Genomic DNA, 23,118 nt, shown 5'->3' with positions numbered 1-23,118 from the left:
CAGTTTTCCAATTTCTTTTTAAAGTGCCAATTGTATTACAAAGAAATATGTCAGTGTTGGGTGATCAAGGAAATCAATTAAAAGCAAAATAGTGATTTTAGTGAAGTCAAGCATCTTCTATCTTAAGACATTTCATGACATAGCACATATTGCTGTCACATGGATCACATGGATCATTCCTAAAATGACCATCCGTAGCTTAGGTCACTTGGTTAGGACCATAGAGTAATATTTCTTCTGTGAGTTTAGTACCAAATGTTTTTACCTTTTGCATATGAAAGAGCGGATTGTATATGTGAAAGTAACTATTAATATGATAATATATGTTCCAGTCAGTTTTTTCACTACTGTGACTCAAATATGCAATTTTAGGAGAGGAGAAGTTTCTTTGAGGGCTCACAGTTTAAGAAGCCTTGGTCATAGACAGCTGGCTCCATTCCTCAGAGCTTGAGGTGAGGAAGAACATTATGGTAGAAGAATGTGGCAGAGGAAATTGGCTCACATGATGATCAGGAAACAAAGAAAAAATATATACCCCCAATACTCTCCAGATACAAGTATACATTAAAGGTGTGCCCCCAGGGACCCATCTCCTCCAACCATACTATATCTGCCTTCAGTTACCACCCAGTTAATCCCATCAGATTAATTCACTGATTAGTTAAGATTATCATAACTCAATCATTTCCCCTCTAATCCTTCTTGCATTGTCACACACATGAGCTTTTGGGGGACACTTCACATCAAACCAGAACAATAGAATACTGTAACATAATGATAAGTCTTAACTGTGGAGGTCTCCAATTTTCTTAACTAAATAAGATCTGTAAGGAGTTCTTCTGGTTTGTAATAATAATTCAACTGCAACATTCAAGATACAATGTGATGTCATGAGAGCCTGTGTTTAGAAAGCATTGTGCAAGCAGAAAGGTTTATTATTTTCTCAAACATGTGTCAGGTTGATAAGGAAGGTTGTAGGGTATGACAATTGAGTGCTTACTCTAAATACAGAATTTTGAACTTCAGAATGTGGCTTTGGAGTTTGTTAGCTCTGTGACCCTAGACAAGTTACTATGTGCTTCAAATTTCTCTTCCATAATTTGGGATAATAGTACTTACCTTATAGGGTTGATATAAGCGTTCAATTATCTATATGAAATACACAGTATCTGACACATAGTAGAGATCCAGAAATTTTGCTACTGCCTATCATCCAATAAGTTGAGACTGATGGAGTGAAAACTTAAAGTCTCTGGACCACAGGTAGCTACTGCCATTGCAGGTGTGTATTTGAAGCTTTCCTGGCAAGAAAGGAAGGTCAGATGTTTCTCATAACACCAGCTAAGAAATTATAGGCATTGCTTATTCTTTACTTGTTAGGGAAAAGAGCAAGGAATATGTCAAGGGAAAATGGAAAGAGAGAAGAAGCATTTAGTCTTCAGGGATGATGCTACAGGGCCATTTTAGAGTTGGAGGGCAAATTAATGAGGAGAGCGTGTAAATCAATCATTGGGTTCTTGGCTCAGTGAAAACTAAGTTGAGTCCAGAACCTTAGTTGACAAGCACCCCACATTTTAAATGTCTGCTGTTTTCAATGATTAACAGAGGAGTCTGTATATTTCTCTGTGGTAGAGTCTTGTATAATTATCATCTCCTTCTAAGTAGTATTTAAACTTTAACCTTAATCTAAACATGAAAATAAGACACTCAACACTAAACAACTTCCTTAAATGGATGAAATATTAAGCAACAAGTTTTGCTCCACAAATCAACATGATTGAATCCTGCCATAAACAAAATTTAGAAGATGGCTTCTGGCTGACTGGAGCTAATGAGCTTCATAAGAAAACACAAAATTGTGCACAGAGATCATACAGGAAGAAGGAAGGAAAGGAATTTTTAAGAACATGTATTATGTAGACCCAGGCATGGTAGTGCACACGTATAATTTCAGTGACCAGCTTCAGCAACTTAATTTTTTAAGTTGTCTTAAATTTTTTTTAAATGTAAAAAGGTAGCTCAGTGGTATAGCACATCTGAATTATTCAATTCACAAAAAATTATATAAATATATTATATATAAATATATATTTTATATATATATAAATTACATATAATTATATATATAGTGCAATCAACTAGTTATGTTATTTTGACTGCACTCAAACAAAAAAACCCAAAATTTGTATTACGTATTTTTACACTTTTAGGATCTCCCATTGCCCTCAGAATCAAGCAAATATTGAGATTTACACAAGAAAAATACACAGATGGGTTGTCATTGTGATCTCCACTTGTTATCAAAGACTTTTCTTTTATAAATTATCATTGAAAATATATTAATTTGATAGGACTGCCATAATAAAGACACAAGCTAGGTGACTTAAATGAAAGAAATTTATCTTACCCTTTGGAGGCTAGAAATCAAAGATCAGTAGTCAGCAGATTTGTTTTTTTTTTTTTCTTTTTCTTTGCCTCATTGATGACAAGCTTGTCTTTGAGTTTTTATATGTGCTTTTCCCTGCTCTGTGCACATATATTCCTGGTGTCTCTGTGTGTTCTAATCTCCTCTTCTGGACACCAGGCAGATTGAATTATATCCCTCCCTCATACCCTCTTTTTAATTTAATTTCCTCTTTAATGGCCCTAACTCCAAATAAAGTTAATGTGAAGTGCTGCATGTTAGGGCTTCAACATATAGTTATTTTGTATGGGAGTGAGGGTTGGAGGGGGAATACAATTCAGCCCATAACAAGGAATCTTGAGTAACTGAGAATTCCTTGTATTAAAGAGGTGTGTGCCTAGCATTTTCTCCTAGGACAGGCCTGCAATGCCTGCCTCCTTCAGTGTCTAAACCTGTGATGTGTGCTTGGTTCCTTCACGTGGTGACCCTCAGGTGTACCAGTCAGCCTTGCCCAAACTTGAGTTACTGGTCCTCAACTAATTCCTCTCTTAGGAAGCGTCCCTCAGGGGCAAGCTCAGTGGAATCTGCCTGGAATCCCAGCCACTGGGGAGACTGAGGCAGAAGGATTACAAGTTCAAGGCCAGCCTGGGCAACTTAGCAAGACTCTGTCTCAAAATATAATTTTAAAAGAGCTAGATATGTAGCTCAGTGTTAGAGTGCTTGTTTAGTATGTGCAAGGCCCTGGGTTTGGTTCCTCGCAGGACAAAAAAAGAAAAAAAAAAAAAAAAGCATCTTCTGTCTGGATTTGATAATTCTTTGCCACATTTAGTTGTGATGTTCTTATAACATTGGTTCCTCTGCCAGACTGCCTCTGGGGGAATAATCATACAGTATACTTAACCCTGTTAGTATCGCCTTTTACCCTTCTTTTTTGAATGAGTGCTGAACTCATTCACCAGAGGACTGGAGATTGAATGTTTTCTTCTTTCCCTTAACCTCATCCAGTCTCCCAGCTGACTCACTCTGCTACCTCTTTCTGGAGTTCTTCATCTGAAATTTAACATGGATTGGTATCATTTTATAAAACATTGCCCATCCAGCTATTCAGAAACTCTATGAGGCAAACTGTCTTACATCATGGCAGAGCAGGATTGGTTAAAGAAATACAGCCAGTGATTCCTGGAGTGGTATTCTTATGAAGTTTTCAAAACAAGTCAGGGCTTCTGCGAGATTGTGACTAAAAAAAGAAGAAAAGGAAGAAAAAGCAAAAGGTATCATTAAAGGTTGTTTCCCCCTCCCCCTTAACTATTGCATCTTGGGAGATGTTTGTTTCAACAATCTGCTCTCACATTACTCTGGGTCTAGTGGATCGCAGTCATCAAGCTAGGACAGTTCTGCCTTTCTCAGGATCCTAGGACAGTCCTTCCTTTCTCAGGATCCCTGTGACCATAGCTCTCAAGTCTGGTCATCCCATCTGCTGTGGATCCCACCACTCAGCTTAATAATCTAGTCCTTCCAAAGAGCCCTGCCTTTTTTCTGCTGACTTCCCAGTGGCTCAGTATCTTGTCTCTGAATCATATCCTCATTGGTCTTGGCCCCTGAAACCCACTAGGGAGAGCATCCTGAATGAAAATCTGCTGCCTTCCTGAATCCTTAATAGCTTCTAATTGCCAATGGTGAATGCATGTACAGCTTGGATAGATTTCTGGGTAAAAGTATTAATCCATAGTAGGTATAATCCTTTCTCCAGATCAATTGTAAGTTATTTTGCCTATTTCCTGTTACAAAAAAAAAATTAAAAACCAAACACATTGGACAAACTAAACATGATTTGTACAGTAATGTTGCTTCGACTCAATTTCATTTCTGTATACTTTCTTGAATAGGAGACTTAGAAGTAGAATCACAGTCTGATCACATGTAAGCTGCCATCCACACATTAGTCTGTAATGTGGGTGTGCTCATGGTTTTACATATTACACAGTCAATTGTTGTCTGCCAAGTGCAAGACAAAAAGGGAGACCTACTATATCTTGAACTGTGCTTGGATTTGTACCTGTTGGTCTCTAAATTAATCTCACTCCTGGAGCCTCTTCTTTCCAAACTTACTTTATTTTGTCACCTGTCACTCCTCCTCCTCTTCTTTCCTTATCCGTCTTGATTTTTACTCTTCCAATCCAGTTAGTCTCCAAGGACTTCACCCATTCAACTCTACTACGGATCATCTCAGTTTTATTTATCCCAAAAGTCTCCAGTTTTCAACTAGGATTAATGATTCACAAATTTTTGTCTTTTGAAATGTAGATGGTAGTTAAACTAGACTATTTTCTATTAGCTATATTGTAGAGTTCTCATACTCAACTTGAACAAATCTAAGCTCGCTTTCTTTTTCCAGCGCTCGCTGCCTTTTCATAGGTGGGATTCAGCATGCTTAATTGCATCATCATCCTAAATGACATAATCTAGGGACCAGAGATTGACCTTGGGGTCTGTACTTTCCCACCTGTGCAGACTGTCATCATATCATGCTGTTTCCCTAAGCCAAGCTACCATCATCTCTGGCCTCAGTAATTGAAGACTTCTCTCTAACCTCCGTGTTTTCTCTTTTACTATCTTACACTTTAGTTTTTACCCTGAAGCCAAAATTCCATTTTTAACTAAATTTGTCACATAACCAACTGTGGGATCAAGGCCTCACTTTATCTGGCTTCTATCTTTTTTTTATCCTGTGTGAATATTCTTCTCCCTTTGTCCCAATTATCTTCCTTTCAAGACCACTCCACCTGTATTTTCTTTCTTTCTTCTTCTCTTGTCTAGACTGTCCTTTATCCAGGGAATTTGTACTTCCTCTTTCCAATATTTTCAGGAATTCTCTCCCTCAGGTTTTCCAATGTCTGTCTCCCTCTCATCATTCTGGTATCAGCTCAAGGGTCACCTCAGAAAGGTCTTTCCTGATGATTATCCAAGCAAAAGTGTTTCTCTCTCCCTTCCCTTCCCACTCTCTCTCACACACGCAGCCTGCCCTGACCTAATCTCTCCATTCCTGTAACCTATTATAGTTTTAAATCATCCTATTAGTCCATTTCTAATATCATAACAGAATACCTGGTATTGGTACAGAAAACAGAACTGTTTTCCCACAGTTCTAGAGGCTAAGTCCAGGATCGAGGTACAACATCAGTCTGGTGAGGACTACTCACTAACTCTGGGAAGACACCTTGTTATTGTATCTTCTGGACGGAAGAATGTTGTGTCCTCCAATGAAAGGAGGCAGAAGGGCAAGCTAGCCAAATATTGCCAGAAAAATCTTTATAAAAATGGGTCTTTATCCCATTTACAAGGGAAAGAGGGCTGAATCGCCATCATATTGGCAGCATCTACGTTTTGGAGGGGACATATTCAAAGCATTGCAATCACTATCTGAAATCATGGGAGTGGGCAGGGAGATACTGAGGACTGAACCCAGGGTGTACATGCTAAGTGCTACCACTGAGTTACATCACCAGTCTTGATATCATCCTTTAAAATTTATTGACTTACTGCCTTTCTTCACCCACTAGAGTGTAAGTTCCATGAGACAGGAACCCTCACATATCTTGTTCACTCTTTTTTTTTTCCCTTTGGTATTTTTATTTTTTATTTTTTTTTATTTTTTTTTATTGTTGGTCATTCAAAACATTACATAGTTCTTAATACATCATATTTCACAGTTTGATTCAAGTGGGTTATGAACTCCCAATTTTACCCCGTATACAGATTGCTGTATCACATCAGTTACCCTTCCATTGATTGACATATTGCCTTTCTAGTGTCTGATGTATTCTGCTGTCTGTCCTATTCTCTACTATCCCCCCTCCCCTTCCCTCCCTTCCCCTCCCCTCCCCTTTTCTCTCTCTACCCCTTCTACAGTAAATCATTTCTTCCATTTGTATTATCTTGTCTTACCCCTCCTTTCCTCTTATATGTCATTTTGTATAACCCTGAGGATCGCCTTCCATTACCATGCGATTTCCCTTCTCACTTCCTTTCCCTCCCACCTCTCAACCCTGTTAATGTAAATCTTCGTCTCAAGCTCTTCGTCCCTACCCTGTCCTTGTTTCCTCCCCTTATATCAAAGGAGTCATTTGGTATTTGTTTTTTAAAGATTGACTGGCTTCACTTAGCATAATCTGCTCTAATGCCATCCATTTCCCTCCAAATTCTATGATTTTGTCATTTTTTAATGCAGAGTAATACTCCATTGTGTATAAATGCCACATTTTTTTTATCTATTCATCTATTGAAGGGCATCTAGACTGATTCCACAATCTTGCTATCGTGAATTGTGCTGCTATGAACATCGATGTAGCAGTGTCCCTGTAGCATGCTCTTATTAGGTCTTTGGGGAATAGACCGAGAAGGGGAATAGCTGGGTCAAATGGTGGTTCCATTCCCAGCTTTCCAAGAAATCTCCATACTGCTTTCCAAATTGGCTGCACCAATTTGCAGTCCCACCAGCAATGAACAAGAGTGCCCTTTTCCCCGCATCCTCTCCAGCACTTATTGTTGTTTGACTTCCTAATGGCTGCCAATCTTACTGGAGTGAGATGGTATCTTAGGGTGGTTTTGATTTGCATTTCTCTGACTGCTAGCGATGGTGAGCATTTTTTCATGTACTTATTGATTGATTGTATGTCCTCCTCTGAGAAGTGTCTGTTCAGGTCCTTTGCCCATTTATTGATTGGGTTATTTGTTATCTTATTGTCTAATTTTTTGAGTTCTTTATATATTCTGGTTATTAGGGCTCTATCTGAAGTGTGTGGAGTAAAGATTTGTTCCCAGGATGTAGGCTCCCTGTTTATCTCTCTTATTGTTTCTTTTGCTGAGAAAAAACTTTTTAGTTTGAGTAAGTCCCATTTGTTGATTCTAGTTGTTAACTCTTGTGCTATGGGTGTCCTATTGAGGAATTTGGAGCCTGATCCCACAGTATGTAGATCATAGCCAACTTTTTCTTCTATCAGATGCCGTGTCTCTGATTTAATATCAAGCTCCTTGATCCATTTTGAGTTAACTTTTGTGCATGGCGAGAGATAGGGATTCAGATTCATTTTGATGCAGATGGATTTCCAGTTTTCCCAGCACCATTTGTTGAAGATGCTATCCTTCCTCCATTGCATGCTTTTAGCCCCTTTATCAAATATAAGATAGTGGTAGTTTTGTGGATTGGTTACTGTGTCCTCTATTCTGTACCATTGGTCCACCCGCCTGTTTTGGTACCAGTACCATGCTGTTTTTGTTACTATTGCTCTATAGTATAGTTTGAAGTCTGGTATCGCTATACTGCCTGATTCACACTTCCTGCTTAGTATTGTTTTTGCTATTCTGGGTCTTTTATTATTCCATATGAATTTCATGATTCTTTTATCTATTTCTACAAGAAATGCTGTTGGGATTTTGATTGGCATTGCATTGAACTTATAGAGAACTTTTGGTAATATCGCCATTTTGATGATGTTAGTTCTGCCTATCCATGAGCAGGGTATATTTTTCCATCTTCTAAGGTCTTCTTCTATATCTTTCTTTAGGGTTCTGTAATTTTCATTGTATAAATCTTTCACCTCTTTTGTTAGGTTGATTCCCAAGTATTTTATTTTTTGGGGGGATATTGTGAATGGAGTAGTTGTCCTCATTTCCGTTTCAGAGGGTTTGTCCCTGATATACAGGAATGCCTTTGATTTATGCATGTTGATCTTATATCCTGCCACTTTGCTGAATTCATTTATTAGCTCTAATAGCTTCTTTGTAGACCCTTTTGGGTCTGCTAGGTATAGAATCATATCATCTGCAAATAATGATAATTTAAGTTCTTCTTTTCCTATTTTTATGCCTTTAATTTCTTTCGTCTGTCTAATTGCTCTGGCCAGTGTTTCGAGGACTATGTTGAACAGAAGTGGTGAGAGAGGGCATCCCTGTCTTGTACCAGATCTTAGAGGGAATGCCTTCAATTTTTCTCCATTCAGAATGATGCTGGCCTGTGGCTTATCATAGATTGCTTTTACAATGTTGAGGTATGATCCAGTTATCCCTAATTTTTCTAGAGTTTTGAACATAAAGGGATGCTGTACTTTGTCGAATGCTTTTTCTGCATCTATTGAGATGATCATATGGTTCTTATTTTTAAGTCTATTGATGTGGTGAATAACATTAATTGATTTCCGTATATTGAACCAGCCTTGCATCCCATGGATGAATCCTACTTGATCATGGTGTATAATTTTTTTGATATGTATTTGAATCCGATTCGCCAGAATTTTATTGAGGATTTTTGCGTCAAGGTTCATTAGAGATATTGGTCTGTAGTTTTCTTTCTTTGAAGTGTCTTTGTCTGGTTTCGGAATCAGGGTGATGTTGGCTTCGTAGAATGAATTTGGAAGTTCTCCCTCTTTTTCTATTTCCTGAAATAGCTTGAAAAGTATTGGTGTTAGTTCCTCTTTAAAGGTTTTGTAAAACTCTGCTGTAAAACATCCGGTCCTGGGCTTTTCTTAGTTGGTAATCTTTTGATGGTTTCTTCTATTTCCTCTATTGTTATTGGTCTGTTTAGGTTGTCTATATCCTCCTGACTCAATCTGGGCAGATCATAAGACTTAAGGAATTTATCTATGCCTTCACTATCTTCTATTTTATTGGAGTATAAGGATTCAAAATAATTTCTGATTATCTACTGTATTTCTGAAGTGTCTGTTGTGATATTGCCTTTTTCATCCTGTATGCTAGTAATTTGGGTTCTCTCTCTTCTTCTCTTCATTAGCATGGCTAAGGTCTGTCAATTTTATTTATTTTTTCGAAGAACCAACTTTTAGTTTTGTCAATTTTTTCAATTGTTTCTTTTGTTTCAATTTCATTAATTTCAGCTCTAATTTTAATTATTTCTTGCCTTCTACTTCTTTTGCTATTGTTTTGCTCTTCTTTTTCTAGGATTTTGAGATGAAGTATGAGATCATTTATTTGGTGGTTTTTTCTTTTTTTGAGGAATGAACTCCAAGCAATGAATTTTCCTCTTAGAACTGCTTTCAATGTGTCCCATAGATTCCGATATGTTGTGTCTGTGTTTTCATTTGACTCTAGGAAGTTTTTAATTTCCTCCTTGATGTCTTCTAAAACCCATTGATCATTCAGCAACCTATTGTTCATTCTCCAAGTGATGCTTGATTTTTCCTTCCTTCTTTTATCATTGATTTTCAGTTTCATTCCATTATGATCAGATAAGATGCATGGTATTATCTCTACCCCTTTATATTGTCTAAGAGTTGCCCTGTGACATAATATATGGTCTATTTTTGAGAAGGTTCCATGTGCTGCTGAGAAAAAAGTGTAACTACTTGATGTTGGGTGGTATAGTCTATATATGTCAATTAAGTCTAGGTTGTTGATTGTGTTGTTGAGTTCTATAGTTTCCTTATTTAACTTTTGTTTGGTAGATCTGTCGAGTGGTGAGAGAGGTGAGTTGAAGTCTCCCATGATTATTGTATGGTGGTCTATTAGACTCTTGAACTTGAGAAGAGTTTGCTTGATGAACACAGCTGCACCATTATTTGGGGCATAAATATTTATGATTGTTATGTCTTGTTGGTGTATGGTTCCCTTGAGCAGTATGAAGTGTCCTTCTTTATCCCTTTTGATTAACTTTGGCTTGAAATCTATTTTATTGGATATGAGTATGGACACTCCTGCTTGTTTCCGCAGTCCATATGAGTGGTATGATTTTTCCAAACCTTTCACCTTCAGTCTATGAATATCTTTTCCTATCAGATGCGTCTCCTGTAGGCAGCATATTGTTGGGTCTTGTTTTGTGATCCATTCTACTAGCCTGTGTCTCTTAATTGGTGAGTTTAAGCCATTAACATTTAGGGTTATTATTGAGATACGGTTTGTTCTTCTATCCATATTTGTTTATTGATGTTACTAAACCTGATTTGTTATCCTCTTTAACTACTTTCCCCCCTTTACTGTCCTACCTCCCATTGTTGGTTTTCAATGTTATTTTCCATTTCCTCTTCCTGTAATGTTTTGCCAAGGATTTTTTGAAGAGATGGTTTTCTAGCTGCGAATTCTTTTAACTTTTGTTTATCATGGAAGGTTTTAATTTCATCTTCTATCCTGAAGCTTAATTTCGCCGGATACACGATTCTTGGTTGGAACCCATTTTCTTTCAGTGTTTGAAATATGTTATTCCAGGATCTTCTAGCTTTCAGAGTCTGTGTTGAGAGATCAGCTGTTATCCTGATTGGTTTACCCCTAAATGTAATCTGCTTTCTTTCTCTTGCAGCTTTTAAAATTCTCTCCTTATTCTGTGTGTTGGACATCTTCATTATAATGTGTCTAGGTGTGGATCTCTTATGATTTTGCACATTCTGCGTCCTGTAGGCTTCTAGGATTTGGGATTCTGTCTCATTCTTCAAGTCTGGGAAGTTTTCACATATTATTTCACTGAATAGACTGTTTATTCCTTTGGTATGGAGCTCTGTGCCTTCCTGTATCCCAATGACTCTTAAATTTGGTCTTTTGATATTGTCCCATAATTCTTGGATGTTCTGCTCATGGTTTCTTAGCAGACTTGCTGAGCTGTCTATGTTCTTTTCCAGTTGAAATACTTTGTCTTCATTGTCTGATGTTCTCTCTTCTAGGTGATCTACTCTGCTGGTAGTATTCTCAATTGAGTTTTTAAGTTGGTTTATTTTTTCCTGCATTTCTAGGATTTCTATTTGTTTGTTTTTTATTACCTCTATCTCCCTGTGAATTTGATCTTTTACTTCCTGGATTTGTTTGTCAATGTGGTCTTTCATTATCTGATTTTGCTGTCTCATGTCTTCCTTGAGACTCCAGATCATCTGAAGCATGTATATCCTGACCTCTCTATCTGACATTCCATCTGTTGCACCTATTACCTCTTCTAAAGTTGAGTTGACCTGCATTGCCTGTGGTCCTTTCTTTCCTTGTCTTTTCATACTGCTGGCGTTTCTTTCTGCTTGGTGAAACTGTTGTGTTTTTGAAATTTTCCCTCTATTTATTTATATTGCTCTTGTATGGTTGAAAGATCACCTTGCAGGGCAGGTAGTGGCTGTGATCCTCCTCCAATTTGTGTGATCCGTCTGTTACGCTGGCAGGCCCTAGGTCTGCTCTGCTGGTCGGTCAAAGGTCCGCCTACCCAGCAGGCACAAGGGGCACCTCTGTCGCTCCGAAGGTTGCTGGGTCTGACCTCCCAATGGGTCGAAGGTTCGCTTAGCTTGCAGGCACTGGGGGAGGGGCCGGTTCCACCCCTCAGTAGGCCGCTCGGCCCGATCTGCCACTGGTCACAGCCCCGCCTACCTTGCAGACACTGGGGGAGGGGACGGGCCTGCTCTTCAGCAAGCCACCGGCCCTGTCCTACTTGTGGGTCCTGACCGCGATCCCTGCAGGCGCGCGTAGCTGTTCTCTCACTCGGCAGGTTGCTGGACCTGACCCGCCCGTGGGTTGCAGGTTCGCCTAGCTTGCAGGCACGGGGGGAGGGGCCGGTTCCACCCCTCAGCAGGCCGCTGGGGCCATCCACTGCTGGTCAGGGTCCCGCCTACCTTGCAGACACTGGGGGAGGGGACGGGCCTGCCCTTCAGCAAGCCGCCGGCCCTGTCCTACTTGTGGGTCCTGTCCACGTTCCCTGCAGGCGCACGTAGCTGATCTGTCACTCGGTAGGTTGCTGGACCTGACCCCTCTTGTTCACTCTTATCATTCCCAGCTCTCAGAGAAATACCCAAGATCGAGAACTCATTTAAAAAGCATTCCTTGAAATGGTAAATGCACTTCTTCTTCTAGGTATTTTCCATGTCTTTCTTTACTCTTTCATTCCCACAATTACTTCTCTCCTTTAGGCCTTCATAATTACTACTGTGAGCTATGGAAAAGCATTATTTGTGATGTTTCTTTCTCCAAACTTTTTCTTTGCCAAAGACCCCTCCACTTTGCTATCAGAATTATATTCTTATAACTTTCCTTATCCATTATTTTTCTGAACAAAGCAGCACTTATAGTATAGATGCATTCTGCAAGGGGTTGGGTAGGGACAGTGATGGTGGGGAAGGATTCCCTGTGTTTGGCAAAGAAGCCGTGTTTATGAAAGAGGAGGACCTTCCTTGGGTTAAACACCCACAGCTGATGCTTTATTAATTAGGCCCTATGACTTCTCAGAAGTGTGTATCTGTGTTCAACAATGACATTGAACCTTCTTAATGCTATTTAAAACAGAGTGTTGTCCCATATTTTCTCATGATAACCTGTTCTCTTATCTGTTAAAATAAGTCTCGTATTTTATTTCCTGAATATATTGAGGAGCCTGGTGGTACTGGAGGCATTGCTATCAGAAGAAGGTGTTGAAATGGAAAGAAGACTGCAAATTAGATGTAGGAAATTTTTTGTTCTTCTAAATTACCTCAATGCATATTTGATTGCCTTGTACACCATAGGTCTGCAGCCAGTTGATTTTAAATGTTTGAGTGCTCACACTTTGCCTTATGCTGTGCACTGGAGTCTCAAGAGTGAACAAAACAGAACTAATCCCAACTAGATGATAGGCTGGTCGAGAAAAAAGCCCTAAACCAAATCTTACAAATCATGATTACAAATTGTGATATACTTCAAAAAAAGGCTATGCAGTTTGAGGTAAGAAAGAGACCTCATATATGCAGACCTTGTATACTTGGGGAGAGTAGTGATCTGATGAAGTCCTGTAGAGGAAATTCCATATAGATCTAGAATGAAAGATAAGAAAGGGTCATCCCAGTTAAGAACAAGAAGTAGAGCGGTCCAAGAAAGGGAACAGCATGTATGTTGGGCTGCAGGCAGAGATGAAAAGATAGGGGGGCAGAAAGACCTCTGAAGAGGCTGGTGCATAGAGGGTGTGGAGCAGAATATCATGTGGTAAGGTTGGAGAGGTGAAGGAGCTGGACCAGGCAAGGCCTTCATCTCTTCTCTAGATGGATGCTCTGTTCTATGCTCTCCATCCTTAATCTAATAGCTTGTTGCTGATCCCTTGTTTAGCTTATTAGGCCAATTGTAGGGTTACCCCTATATTTCTTATCAGGACCAAAACGGTTCTTTCAAACCCTCAGTTCCACATTATTTAATCTTTTCCTTTAGGGCTTATCTTTTATCTTGGCATCCAAACATTTTGGGTTGATGAAGAAAACAGTTCCTGTGGCTTAGATATCTCAAATTATAGCTTAATATGTAATTTTATTTCCATGAAGAATTCAGCAAAAGCTAAATGTTAAGAGTGCTTTAGCATAGTTATAGAAAATAATATATAATCCATAAGAAATCTGCCAAGTGGAAGCCAATCAGAAGTAAAGCAAAGAATGATTACTGCTTTCCATAAAACACATATTTTGTTTTGTTTTTTGCTTTTGTCTCTTATAGGCAAATCTAGGACCTGCACTTTGAAATTCACAGAAGCATCTGTCCTTCTCTTTATAGTATATATTTACTTCACTGATTTTCACACTTCCTGCTGAGAAAAATACAAAAAGAATCATGCCTCTTTGACCTTTGTGTCCCACAACCACTTGGCACAGTGCTTCTTAGTAGGTGTCTAATAATCCCTACACTGAAAACCCCTTCTAGCACAATGCATTCTTAGGATGGAGAGATTTCTGCAGAACAAATTACAGCTCCAGAAGTTAGTCATGAATCAGTTCTGTGCTCTGCATATTGCCAAGAGAGGAAGATAGATTAAATGGGGATAGGAGAGACTGGCGTTGGTTGTGAAAGACCATATTAACATTCTAAATGTATATTTGCCATAATGTGGCTATAAATACAAATTATGCAGTCAGTCTTATAAAAAAACAGAAAAAAAATAAAGGGAATACAATCATAAAACCTCTGTACATCAAGGACTTACCAGATGTCAGGAAATGTGTTAAGAATTACCTCCACAGGCTGGGGATATAGCTCAGTTGGTAGAGTACTTACCTCACATGTACAAGCCCCTGGGTTGAATCCCCAGCACCACACACACACACACACACACACACACACACACACACACACATTACCTCCAAGTTTCACAATAGCTTTTCCAGGTAACTATTATTATTCCTCTCTTACAGATTAAAGGAATAAGGGTTAGCTGGACAACATTTGCCCAGGATCACACAATTAATAATCAATGAACAAAATTTTAATCCAAGTCTGCTAATTTCAATCTCCAAGCAACTGTGACTCTGCCAAATGCATTCAGTTTTTGAAATCAGCCTAAATCAGAGGCATCGGGGATGATCAAAAAGGGAGAGAGAAATAATACACATCTGGTGCATTTCAGACTGAAATAAGCGACCTGATCCATAAATCATCAGCGTAACAGCACCATTAGCAGGGCTCTTCAGGAACAGCAGCAAGCAGTATATTTGCTGCCTTGGAATCAGCATTGTACTTTGTTCAGAAATTTAATCAAGTGGCCTGAAATGTTACAAGTGTCCTTTCCAAAATACTGTCTGTCCTGTTTGTTCTGTCAGTTCTGTTTTCTTTCAATCTTTGACCAAAAGTCAAAGTGAATTAATATATAATAACTAATATTAATATACCTATTTTTCCATGTTTGGAAGACAAATTAGAATGGAGACAGCTCAAAGGAATGGTGCCGAATCTTGTTAGAAAACCCAAAGCATACAGACTTTTCACCTTGTTTCCTTTAATTTAGAACTTTATTAAGTATCCATTATGGGCAAGGCATTATATATATTGAAAATATATTGATGAACCAGAAGACTCGGTTTTCCCATAAATGCTCCTACACCAACCCAGACGTTGAGGCTTAGCTCACTATGCTCCTATCTGGCCTGCACTAAGGGAACCACTACAGATTATTCTGAACTAATCAGCAGTGAGACCACAGAAGAACTGTCATCTGTATTGCTCACCCACCGTGACTTAGTCAAGTCCCATTTGTTGGCCTTGGAAAATGATAAAACATTCTGGTACTCTATGTTTGCATTTTTATGTTTGCCCTTTGGTGATTAAAAAAATCCGAACTCTGAATTTATTATTTTCATCAAGGAATTGGATGTGAGCAGTGACCTTCATGTACAGCAAAAAGTCACTGACCCACTATCAGTAAACCATGCTTTGTGAACTGTTTTTTTTTTTTTTCCAGAAATGGAAATGCATTTGCACAAATTGCTTCCCATTCTCTTAGAGTCTCTTGTTAGCAGCAGCACACATTTTGTATGAAAGGTGGCAGGGGTTAAGATGCAGGCCAAGGTCCTGGGCTTTAGTGCAGCTAACTGGCATGCACAGGGATGAGACCTGCAACATTTGCCTCATTAGTACCAAATCCCCTGCTGAGTTAACCAGCCATAGGCGATTGGAGAACTCTGAAAGTTAATTCTTTCTGCCCATAGGTAGAGTTGCAGCTCAATGGACTAAGGCCTTAAAATGTTAACACTTCAAGAGAGAAATTTTAAGTGGAAAAAAAAATGGCTGGCTGTACAAAAAGGTTAAATGAGTTGAAAACTGGTCTAAAACAGACTTGCCTTTTTTTTCAATAGTTGCATAAAATATTCTGGAACATTTATAGAGGTTATGACTCCAAACATGTTTCCACCATGTGATTGCCAGGAACTATTAAAATAAATAGCTCAAATAGGGCAATTAAATATAGATACTAACAGTTTCAAATCACAAAACTAGAGGAAATGAAGCAGCTTTGTTTTTCATCTAAAAACACCCAGGTGGATTTATTCAGAATTAAAGTAAATGCTTGTTTTGAAAAGCTAGATAGGGAGGAAGACAGATGAGACTAACAAATTATTGTTATTTCTGCCCTCAAGGGAGTCCTGTCATAAACTAAAGTGTCAGCACGAGGCAATGCTTCTGCTAAATTACCGGCAAACCAGTTACAAAAGATGGATCCTGAGGTCACAACCAAGTAACCACCATCTATGTGGTTTAAGACAAATATGTTAGCTTGACACTAGGTGTTCTATGACCCTAAATCACGGCTTTCCTTCAACAGGAACCTGGTTTCCTTGTTCTGACTCTTGTGTCTTGATGGCACAGTATAATGTCAGGGGACATCAAAAAAAGTTTCTCTCCAGTAAAAACAACAACTATAAAAAATAGCCCCTCACAAGTGAAATGAGCAATAACAGAGCTGAATGGAACACTGACAATGTGTCCATAGCAAATGGAAAAACGAGCACTCAAACATGCTTGTCCTCATGGAAAGAGAGAGTGAAAATTGGGTAATTCTAAAGGAAGATAAAACCAATAAGATTTTCCACAATTTCTTAGGGACAAGGAAAATGGCAAGGATTTGGAACTTTAATGGGAACATGTTATTTGTCTACTTATTCCTCCATGTTAGCTTTCTGATGACAGGAATAAAGAGCAATAATTCAAAATTAGCTAAGATTTACCAAGCATTTATTTGCCAGGAGCCAGGAACTTCAAAGGTTTCAATAGTATTTTCAATAGGTAATTGAAACAGTATAAGAGCTAGTAATCCAACCCTGGGAGCCTCTTGCTTCAGGTTTGCTCATAGTCCATAATCTCACCATAATTGCCCCACCTGGATGCTGAGGCTCGAACTCAAGCAAGCACTCAATCACTGATCTGCATTCCCCACCCACCATAACAGAATAATTTGTAACAGCACAAATATAGGCAATTTTCCTTATAGAAAGAATCAATCTTGTTTGTATAGAATAATTATACAATGACATTATATAATGGAATTGAGAGACTGTAATGAAACAAAGAATTTCAAGCAAGTGTCTTAATTTTTAATTGCTTCTGGGGTGCAAGTATGAAGTTACATAGACATTTTGTATGAAAGGTGTCAGGGGTTAAGATGCAGGCCATAATCTTAGGATTTTGGTGCTAAATAGATGCATTATGATTCTACCCATTATGCAAATTGTTTATATCATCACAACAGAAAATCCCAAATGGGTGTTGTTGAAAAATATATTTATTCTCTCATGTAATATTAAAACTTTTATCTAATTTAATTTACAGAACTTCTTTCAAATAGTTAGCAACCTTCTAGATGAAGAAAACAAGGAAAAATGGGAAGATGCACAGCAGGTAAGGTTGGGGTTATTTTAGAACTTCAAATAAAGTTGCCTACATATATGTAAAACACACTTGAAGAAATTAACAGTTTGCTCCTTCAAAACATAAAAAGATAATTTTAAAAGTCATTCTAGACTGCAAAATAATTTTAGAGATATCAAATGATCTTTTCTAATATCAGTCCACTGGAGGAATAATGTTTACATATGCAAAAATGGAGCGGGTTCAGGTGATTTGTAACTTGAAGGTTACATAAATTAAGGAACTCATACAAAATAGGTTTACTTCCTATATACAGACAAAGCAGGAAAATGCAAATCTAAAAAAGCATATATCTCAAATGAAATTATAGGGTATTTATTGATAAGATAATTTTCATTTATTTCAATTTTATCTAAAATCTGAATCAAATAAACAGATATGTACTTTTAGTTCAAAACCAAGAATTAATAGTTAAAAAAATGTATTCTGATTTTTTTATTATGCTTTTACCAGTGTAGCAAATAACCTTATTAGTTTAGCTACTGATCCATAATGCCTTACATTGTCATTTGTGCTATGATGACATATGGTTAGTAAGATTTTTTTTCTAAATTATAGAAAAAGAGGATTTGGGGTCAAGAAATGGAGTATAATCTTGTTTAAAAATACTGTGGAAATTTAATTTAACCAAATGTTAAACTTATTTGAACTTTCAACTTGACCCTTTCTAAATATCCTATGAAAAAGGCAATCTTGAAAAAGAGAATGAATATTTACTGAGGTTCAAATGAACCATCTACACGTTTTCCTTTCATAGACGTATTCTAGGCCTTCAAGAGTAAATCATGCCCTTTATTCACACTGTGGTAGGAGCTCTAAAAATAGTCCAGTGTGGTCCATCTCATTAGCAGTACAAGTTCTGTGCTTCTGGTCATGGCAAAGAAAAAAAAAATCCCTCCTCAGTTTAAGACTTTGATCTATCTTTCTCCACTAGTTTGAATTATGTACTTGTCCTTGGCCTTCATCTGAAGGACACCCTCGTTCACTCACTGTAAGGAAGTGGTATCTTTCCCTGGAATGCAGCTGCAGAGAAGCACATCTTTGCAGAATGCCAGGGACTATTAATTATGGATATATTTAGAACAAATATGCAATACCCTATTTAAAATAAGGCTGTGGTTCATCACATGGTGTTATTTACTGTGAGATAGCAACTTGAACACATGGAATTATGGCAGAACTCATCAATGGAAAATCATGAATTCATAAGTCATCTATTTACCTGTGATTAATGGTTATTCTAATTTTTTACATTTTTTTCCAGTGGTAATGATCCTTAATGCTGCTTAAAAAAAATGACTACTTGAAATTCAAACAAACAAAAAAACAATTTTGTAGCTTTTAATAAAAGGTGGTGTCATAATTACAGCCATATGGTAAATGGATCTCTAAATTTGTGTCATAAAATGTGGACCTCTTAGAAATAAGGGTTGTTTAAATTTTGCCAGAAAAAATCCTCATGACCCCCTTATTTTAGAGGAATAAAGTCAGAAAAAGTGAAATATTAAATAGAGCTCTCTGCACATTTGGAAAACTAGCTGAGTAAAATGGTGAATATTGATGTCAGAAGGTTTGTGCAAACAAAATTTACATTTTCGAACAATAAACATAGCCATTTCAGAGCTTTTTTTTATTACCCATCAGCTTCAGTTATGGAAGATCAAACTATGTTTAGATAAAAACAGCTTAATATAGTGGGAAAAAAATTCTGAACTTTATATAGCAATATTTTAGACATCACAACGATGGTTGGAGTTGACAAGTCCATTTTTGTCAAGACCAGTCATTTCAGTCATGTACTCTGTTCTGCATTTCACTGTTAATCTAAAAAATTCATGTGTCTCTAGCACAGGAATGGACAAACTACAGCCAGTAAGGGCAATCTAGCCTGAGACCTACTTTGTAAATAATGTTTTGGAAAACAGCCACCCCTGTTCATTTACATATTATTTAGGGCTGCTTTGGTGCAAGAAAGACAGAGTTTCCTTGTTCAAACAGAGAACCCCATGACTTGAGAAGCCTAAAATATTGTTAGTCCCTCTTTAGGAAAAAAAAAAAAAATTGCCAACCTCTTCTCTACAATACTTGACTTCTATTGGGGAAATACAATTAAAAGCAACCTGAAAAACCTTTCCACAAAGATGGAAGAGAAAGAGAAGAGTTTTATTACTGCATAAGCATTAAACTGGAGTGTGATGTGTATATCATAGACAATCAGCTAGGACAAAAAGGAACCTCACCCTTCAAGATAAACAATGACTAGTGCTGGAGCCAAGAGGCCTTAGCAGTGCAATTGTCACACATAACTTTTTCATAAAGTCCCTTAGTAATTGGGGATAACTTTGTCATTAGCTAATTATCTTGATGTGTAGCAAAATAAGTTCCTTAACTCTTTATGACAGGAGGCAATTTTGCAGTTTAAAGTCAGGCTCAGATAGCCATTGAAGTTTGGTCCCTACCCTTCTCTCAGGCAGATGTATACTCTTTCCTTGATGTTTACATTTCAAAGAGAAACATCACTGGATCTTTAAGCTGGTGGGTACTTTTTTAGCTTTTAGAAAGGATTTACATACATTTCAAAGAGAAAGAGAAAGAGCTTTACAGTTAGCTTTCTAAAGTGAATGCTCTTAAAAAAAGAAAGAGTAAAGAACAGGTGGTCTATTCCCAATCAGGAAACCATACCTATTGTCATTAGTTTGTATTTGTCTGTCCATGACACATGTTCATACACACATACACCTACAAAAGAACAGGGGAAATAGAGTAGTACCAGGAAGTGTTAAAGACAACAAAAGTTTTATGCACTTTCTTGAAGTGGGAATGATGAATGTTCAGAATTCAGATTTAATTTTTGAAAATGTAGCTAAGAAATAGGACTTATTCCCCAAATATTCTTGAAGTTAAAAAAAAAATCCAACTCTCTTTCCCATATATTTTAAAATGTAATATCTATTGTTTATGTCTTAAAGTGCATGTTAGTTAATATCCTGTGGATACATGGAGCTTGAGTTTTACATGGGCCCAGCCATAGCCCCTACAAAACTCACTCTCTGCCTGCAGCCTGCTCTTCTCAACCTGTCTTCCTCCTACTCAAGTCCCTTCCTGCTCTTACTGTATGCCTACCTGCAAACCCAAGCCTTTCTCTCTCTTCTTCACCAGACTTTACAATGCAAAGCAGGGAGAACTCTGTAATCCACTTAATTTTTCATGGCTAGAAGCTGCAGTGGTACTCAATAGCTACAAGAAATGAACCTAACTTCAAAAGACATTCTGCTCTAATGTGGTTATATAATGCAGGCTCACTTTATATGCTTTATGGGTTATGCATGCTAAAATGCATGTGACCTTTCAAACGGCCTTTGCATTTCACACCGTTTTGGAATATACCAGCATAAGGTTGTTTTTAAGAAAACACATATCTAAATGGAAGGCAATTCCCAGGGTTATACAAAATGACATATAAGAGGAAAGGAGGGGTAAGACAAGATAATACAAATGGAAGAAATGATTTACAGTAGAAGGGGTAGAGAGAGAAAAGGGGAGGGGAGGGGAGGGGAAGGGGGATAATAGAAAATAGGACAGACAGCAGAATACATCAGACACTAGAAAGGCAATATGTCAATCAATGGAAGGGTAACTGATGTGATTCAGCAATCTGTATACGGGGTAAAATTGGGAGTTCATAACCCACTTGAACCAAACCGTGTAATATGATGTATTAAGAACTATGTAATATTTTGAAAGACCAATAATAAAAAAAAAAAAAGAAAACACATATCTATTTGTACTGATGCCATGATGTTAGAAAATACACTTGGGGAAAAGGAGGCAGATAGCTCTGTTAGTATGTAGGCATCTAGGTAGGAAGGTAGGTAGCTATGCAGATAGATAAAATAGATATAGATGCAGATAGAATAGGTAGATAACCACAGCCTCAGTCACTAGCAACAATACAATGTGTCTTTAGATAGTTCCAATGCCTTGAGCTTCTGTTGTTTGTTGCCTGAAATAAATATAATAACCTCATAGTTTTTTTTTTGTGTGTATATACATGTAAATCATCTACCCTAGAGCTATTATTATAATCCTAAAATTATTGCTAATAACACTCATATAATGACAATTATAATTATTAAAAATAAATGTTTCTCCTAAGATATTTTTATGAAATAGATTTAATACTTTGTAAATATCCCCATGATAGCAATAATAATTGTTTTTTATTCCTATGTCCCCCAGATGGATACTAAGCTAAAAATATAGAGCCTAATTTCAGTGTTTGTTCTGTGTTATATTTAAGTGAGGGAAAGAGTCCATCAAAAGTAAAGTCATGCTGTTTCTGAGTAGACAATCTGGTAGGTATTTTGAGTTTCCTTAGATTTATGGAGGATTAATTAGCTCATCATATCACTTCCAAAGTTCTTGCTGTGTGGCACCTGGTGTCATTCTCAACTATTAGTTCAAAAACTACAGCTGTTTCCAGTTGCAGCCATTTCTTCAAATAAACAGAGCTCATTTGTGACATCATTATGTAGAGTTTTTTCTTTCTAGCCCTGTATTTCATTTTGTGGACTTTTTATTCCATCTAACTTTTGCTTATTTTTCTAGATTTATCCAGGCTCAATAGAATTAATGCAGGTGATTGAAGATTTTATACACATTGTTGGAATGGGGATGATGGACTTTCAGAATTCATACTTAATGACTGGAAATGTAGGTAAGAAATAGGTTTTTCCCAAAATCTTTCTGAAATTTAAAAAAAAGATTGCAAGTATATGCGCCATACATTTTCAAGTGTAATATCCTTGTCAATATCTTTAAGTATATATATGAATAAGTATATTGTGGATACTTATTGTCTGAGTTTTAGATGAATCCAGCCCTATGTGCACTACACATACACACACACACACACACACACACACACACACACACACATACATTTATTTCCATCTGCATGAATTTGTGTGAATGCTATGGGCTTGTATACATCTGCACAGGTGTATGTAAAAGATAATATGTACTTAATTTTCCTTTTACCAAATGGTCCTTGCTATCCAACCTAATACACACACACACACACACACACACACACACACACACTAATGATCCTGAACAAAAATGAATCTTCATTGATTTACATACATTATTCATAAGGACCCTGAATTGCTTGTGTACTAGATCTCCAAGCAGGTGGTGAATGTGTTGGAACACTTCAGAATACCTTTAAGGATCATAAGATAAACTGCGATCACTACAGTTCTCCTAAACACCTTCCAGGAAATAGTGGGCCTCACAGATCCCTCCAGTGGATCCTATGATGCTAAACATATAAAATAAAAGCATATTTCTTCCTTTGTTGCATTTAATATATATTTTTTTACAATGGGGCGGAATTACACATAGCAGCAAAACCTACACACACTTTTACACTGCCACAATTACACTGGGCCAACACAATTATGTTAATCAAATGGCACATTTCTCTTTGTAGTTAAAAATTGGCCAAAGCTAAGAAATGGTATTCATAATTACACCCATTAAACTGACACAAGTTTATGTTTTTTTTTCTCATTTCTTTAAAGCTTTCT

General features: G+C 37.4%; 1 protein-coding gene across 1 annotated transcript in view; it reads left to right on the top strand.

Moving 5' to 3' along the window:
- Nucleotides 1-23,118, top strand: part of Adgrb3 (adhesion G protein-coupled receptor B3) — a 671,006-nt gene that overhangs the window by 330,787 nt on the left and 317,101 nt on the right. Inside the window, exons 11-12 of the mRNA XM_026391342.2 lie at nt 17,429-17,497; nt 22,136-22,244. Coding sequence (XP_026247127.1) covers nt 17,429-17,497; nt 22,136-22,244 — 178 coding nt within the window. The remainder of the gene's footprint in view (nt 1-17,428; nt 17,498-22,135; nt 22,245-23,118) is intronic.

The sequence above is a fragment of the Urocitellus parryii genome, chromosome 8 (genome assembly GCF_045843805.1).
Source record: "Urocitellus parryii isolate mUroPar1 chromosome 8, mUroPar1.hap1, whole genome shotgun sequence".
Taxonomy (NCBI): domain Eukaryota; kingdom Metazoa; phylum Chordata; class Mammalia; order Rodentia; family Sciuridae; genus Urocitellus; species Urocitellus parryii.
The sequence above is the reverse complement of the archived record's forward strand: the minus strand, read 5'-3'. Positions and strand labels throughout refer to the sequence as shown.